The sequence below is a fragment of the Myotis myotis genome, unplaced genomic scaffold, assembly GCF_014108235.1.
Source record: "Myotis myotis isolate mMyoMyo1 unplaced genomic scaffold, mMyoMyo1.p scaffold_m19_p_1, whole genome shotgun sequence".
Taxonomy (NCBI): Eukaryota; Metazoa; Chordata; class Mammalia; order Chiroptera; family Vespertilionidae; genus Myotis; species Myotis myotis.
The window spans coordinates 1,772,659-1,777,493 of record NW_023416313.1 but is presented as its reverse complement, the minus strand read 5'-3'; the positions used below and the strand labels follow the sequence as shown (position 1 = coordinate 1,777,493).

General features: G+C 71.2%; 1 protein-coding gene across 1 annotated transcript; it reads right to left on the bottom strand.

Annotated features, from left to right (window-relative positions):
• Positions 1–591: 591 nt before the first annotated feature.
• HMX1 (H6 family homeobox 1) lies at positions 592–4,236 on the bottom strand. The gene is made up of 2 exons (XM_036297661.1): positions 3,628–4,236; positions 592–1,322 (listed from the first exon to the last, which is right to left on the bottom strand). The coding sequence occupies exons 1-2, from the start codon at positions 4,019–4,021 to the stop codon at positions 679–681; spliced, it is 1,038 nt and encodes a 345-aa protein (XP_036153554.1). The 5' UTR covers positions 4,022–4,236; the 3' UTR covers positions 592–678.
• Between the last annotated feature and the right edge of the window lie 599 nt (positions 4,237–4,835).

The following is a 4,835-nucleotide window of genomic DNA, read 5'->3' as shown; positions in this document are numbered from 1 at the left end:
GCGTAGCCCCCAGACCTCAGACTCCGGCCCACCTGCCACCAGCTGGGCTCTGCGCGGCCCAGGTCGGCTGGAAAGTGCTCGGGAGGGAGAAAGGGCGCCCACGGGCTGCCAGAGAGGCGGCCTCACCCAGTGACCACAAAGCAGCCGAACCGTCCAGAAAACGTCCCTTTTATTCCATAGGCAAATAAGTAGATTCGTTAAAAAAAAAAAAAGTCTTGGCCGCTGGAGCCGCAGCCCCGGAGGGGAGGCCCAGCCTGGCCCTCTCCCCCGGGTCCTCTCTCGGGGGCCCAGGGCCAGGCCCGAGGCTGGTCACAGTCCTGGGTGGCCCGGTGGGGTCCCCTCGCGGTGCGTGTGCTGAGGGTGCAGCTCCTGCTGCAGCGGCGCGGGCTGTCTTGGCTGCGCGGTGCCGGCTCCCCCGCAGCGGCGGAATGGCTTCCAGGCTGAGGCCCCTTCCCGGGGGAGGACTCCGGCCTCGCAGCTCCGCGGATCCGCGTCCCTGTTATATTCTGGGGGCGCTGGGGGCAAAGCCCCGCCCAAGCTGGCGCTCCCGGCGCCCCGAGGGGCTGCAGGCGCACACCAGCCCTCCTGGGGGGCCCCGCGCCCCCTGCGCCTGGCGCCACCCCACCGAGCGTCCCCAGAGCTCCCAGCAGCCGAGGGGAGTGGGCCCGGCGGAGGGGCTCACACCAGGCCGGGCATCTGCGCCCGCAGGAAGGGCACGGAGGCGGCGGCGGGGAAGGCGGCCAGGGGGTAGGCCAGGGCCCCGGAGAAGCCGAGCAGCGGCGGGGGCGGCGCGGGCGCGGCGGGCGCCAGCGGGAAGGGCAGCGCGGCGGGCGCCCCGGAGGCGGCGGCCGGCGGGCTCTCGTGGTAGAGCACGGGCACGCGCACGAGGCGCTGCGCGCCGGGCGGGGACAGGCTGGCCGCCTCCAGCTCGGCCGCCAGCTGCCGCTTCCACTTGTTGCGCCGGTTCTGGAACCAGATCTTGACCTGCGTCTCGGTGAGCTGCAGGGAGGCGGCCAGGCCGGCGCGCTCGGCGCTGCTCAGGTAGCGCTTCAGGTCGAAGGTGGACTCGAGCTGGAAGACCTGGCTGCGCGAGAAGACCGTGCGCGTCTTCTTCTTGCGGCCGCCGGCCGCCGCCGCGCCGCGCGCGTCCCCCGCCGCCGGGGCCTCCGCCAGCTCCGCCGCCTCCTCCGCGCCGGCCGCCGGGCCCCGCGCCGCCAGCTCCGCCGCCTCGCGCTGCACGGCGCCCGGCCCGGGGCCCCGCTGCCAGGCGCCCTCAGCGCGGCCCATCTCCTCGCCCGTCTCGGGTGAGTCCCGGTCGCTCGCTGCAGGGAGACAGGGAAACACAGTCGGCGGCGCGGGCTGCTCCCCAGGCCCCGTCGCTGGGGCCTCTGCGCCCCGCGGGCACCACCGCTACTCGCTGGGCGTCTTCCCGGCACCGGGACCGCAGTGGCACATCCCGCGGGGACGGGGACGGGGACGGAGAGGCAGAGGGACAGCAGGTGGCCTGCAGACCAGAAACTGCCAGCACCTCGCGCCCGAGACAGAAAGCGGGGAGACGGCCGAAATGCACAGAGGCCGCCGCCTGCAGCCAGTGACACGCAGTGGAACAGGACACACAGGCCGCCTCCAGGAGGACAGATGCCTTTCAGAGAAATGTGCCGGGCGCCTGGGGAACAGCAAGACGCCCTGGCCCCAGCCCCCAGCCTCAGAAACGAGGACCTGCTGGGACCCGTGGGCTCTCGAAGGAGCGGGTGCAAGTCCAAGTCCCCGCGTGCACAGAAACATTCCTGCGGAAGCAGACCACGAAGCACACGATCCCAGGAAACTCCAGTGCTCAGGCCACCGGTGCCCACAGCCCCTTTCCCGGCCCTGAGCCAGATTCCCCAGGATGCTCCCCGAAACCCACAGGGACCCACAGTCTCGCCCGGAGGAAACAAACTCAGGGCCTGCAGGACATGCAGTCGCCACTGAACACGCGGGCGGGCTGCGCAGCCTGTGGCTTTCCGGGTTCAGGAGTCTGCAGGGGCCCCTGACCGCCCAAAGGTGAGGAGAGGCCCCAGGCTGACAGAGGATGGTGCCCCCAGCCCAGAGCCGGTGGTGGCTGGGGCTGTATCGCCTGGTGCCGCTGGCTGGGCCGATGTGGGGGTGCCCCTGCCCAACCCCGGTGGCTACACCTCTTGGTGGCCACGGAGAGGTCAAGTTCCAGGCCAGCGTTCCTGCCACCTGATGTGGGGAGCCTGTCTGACCACAACACCCACACCCCCACACTCACGAGGCTGGTGAATGGCCACAAGATGCCCGGCAGGATCACCAGCTCCGAAGCAGACTGGGACCCTAACCCGCATGGTGTGAAAGGAGCCCAGCCACCTCCTGGGAGCTGAGGAAGTGGGGGAGGGGGAGGGGGTCTCACCTTCTGAGACCCTCAGTCGCCCCTAGAAGGGCCCTAAATTGGATCACTGGATTTTAGGAAACACATCCGCTCACTTTAGTAACAGGGCTCAGACTTCCTGAGTGTGGCCTCAAGACCTGCCCGCGCTGCCAGGCACACCAGAGAGGGGGTCACCCAAGAGGGAGCAGGTCTCTGCCCACCACCTCAGCACACAAACATGCCACAGGGCTGAACGGACTTCGGATCAAGAGCCCCCAGAACCCAGAACCGAGCTGGCCACGCTGTGTGTGTTGGGGGGGGGGGGATGGCAAAACCTGGGCCTGGTTGGAATGGCTTCCCAGTGCCCCTCCCCATGGCTCCCTGTGAAGGCCAGGTCCCCCCAGAAACAGCGACCCTCCTAGGGGAGCAGAACCTTGGGGAAGGGGTTCGGAATGAAGGGGTGCTGAGCTGAGAACCCCCAGTCCCAGCCCTCAGCAGGGAACAAAGGCAGGAGAGGGGGAGGAGCAGGAGAGGGGGGGGGGAGGTTGGGGGCTTCAGTACAGGCCCCCGCTTGCCCCCCCCCCAGAACACAGTCCTAACGTCTGGAGGCTCGGGAGGGAGGCCGGGCCCTGCGGGAGGCCTGGTGCGCAGCTCTCGCAGGAGACAGGACTTGGGGCACAGACACTGTGGAAGCCGCTCCCCTTGGGGTCGGCCCCCCAACAGTGGCTCCCTCTGCTCAACGCCTGTATTTCCCGAATCCGACTCTCCTTTGTCCTCGCTTCCTCTCCTCCTCCTCCTCCTCCTCCTCGCTGTACCCTTTCTCTTCCCCCCTCACTCGGGGGTTCGTTTTCTGCACCTTTCTCCTCTTTGCTCCTCCAGCGCCCTCCTCTCTCCGTCCCTCTCTGCTCCCTGTCCTGCAGGTCTCCTCTCTCCTCGTCAGATTTCACTTTCTCTTTTCTCTTTCTTCAACTGCCACCGCCTCTCCCAAACCCTCTCCACGCTCTCCGGCCTCCCCAGGCCTTTCGGGGTCTGGCAACAGCGAAACCCCGACCCTGCGAAGCCTCCTCCCCACGGGCACCCTGTTCCGGAGCGCAGGCCTCCAAACGCACCCACCAGGGTCTCCGCTACGGCTGACACGACCCACACTCCGCCGCACACAAGAGGAGGGCGACCCAAAACAGTCCCCGAGCAAATGCGCGGGGAGGGAGCCCGGCCCCGCCGCCTGGCCCGCCCCGCCACGCGCCCGCGCCCTCACTCACTGTCCGGACTCAGGCCGCCTCCGTAGCCGCCGTGCGCCCGCGGGTACCAGCGCGTCGTGCCGCCGCAGCCCAGAGCGTAGGGCGGCCCGGGACCGGGGGGCGGCCGGGGACCGAGGCCCAGCGCGCCAGGCCCCAGCAGAGCCCGCGCCCGCGCCTCCCCGCCGGGCCCGGAGCCCGCGCGCAGCTGCCGCCGCCGCTGGAGTCGCCGCCGCCGCGCCCGCTCCGCGTCCTCGTCCTCCGGGTCTTCGTCCTCGTCCTCCTCGTCCTCGCGGCCGCCGCCGCCCTGGGCCGCGCGCCCCGCGCCCTTGGCCTCCGCCGCCAGCAGGTTCTCGATGAGAAAGGAGGAGGCGCGGGCCGGCGTGGCGCGCCCGGGCTCCGTCAGCTCGTCCGGCATCTCCGCGGCGGGCCCGTCGGGCTCGGCAGGGCTCCTCGGGGTCCCGAGCGCCCGGGGCGCGGCCAGTCCCGGCACCCACTGGGGACTGGGGCGCGCGGCTCCGGGTGCACGCGCCGGCCGACCCTGGAGCCGCCGCTCGGAGCGCCGGCGTCGGGGCCCGCGGTCAGGCGGCCTCCGCGCGCGGTCGGGCCAGGCCGGGAGCGGGTGCGCGCCGACAGCCGGCCGGACAGCCGCCTCGCTCGCCTTTCACGTCGCCGCTCTGGTCGCCGGCGGGGCCGGCCCCGCTGGGGGCGGGGAGGGGAGGAGGGGCCAGCGGGGGCGGGGCGGGCGGGCGGGCGGCCAGCTCAACCCACGGACCCCACGGCGGGCCCCGCGCGGCCACTGCCCGGAGATGCCACGGGATCCGCACGCGCAGGCCGTCGCGCGGCCGGGGACCCAGGCGGGGGGTCGCGGCGGGTCCGGCCTCGCGTGATCCATTCCCGGGGTCCGCGCCAGCGCTCCGAGGGGTGGGGAGCTGGGGCCTGGGCCCGGCGACCGCCCATTGGCTGCGGGACCCCGGTAAGAAACAGGCTGGCCAATCACCGCCCTGCGAGGCCGCAATTCCCGGGCTCGAGGAGCGTGTGGGACCGAGCGTGAGTAACTGTGCGCGCGCGCGAGTGGCCTGTGCGTGTGTGCACGCGTGTGTGTGCGTGTATGTATGTATGTGCGTGTGTACAGCGGGGCGCAAAGATCCCGGGGCGTCCAAGAAATCGCAAGGGGCTGGACCACAGTCATTTTTTTTAAAGACCCCGGGTGTCAGGGCAAAATTATGGCA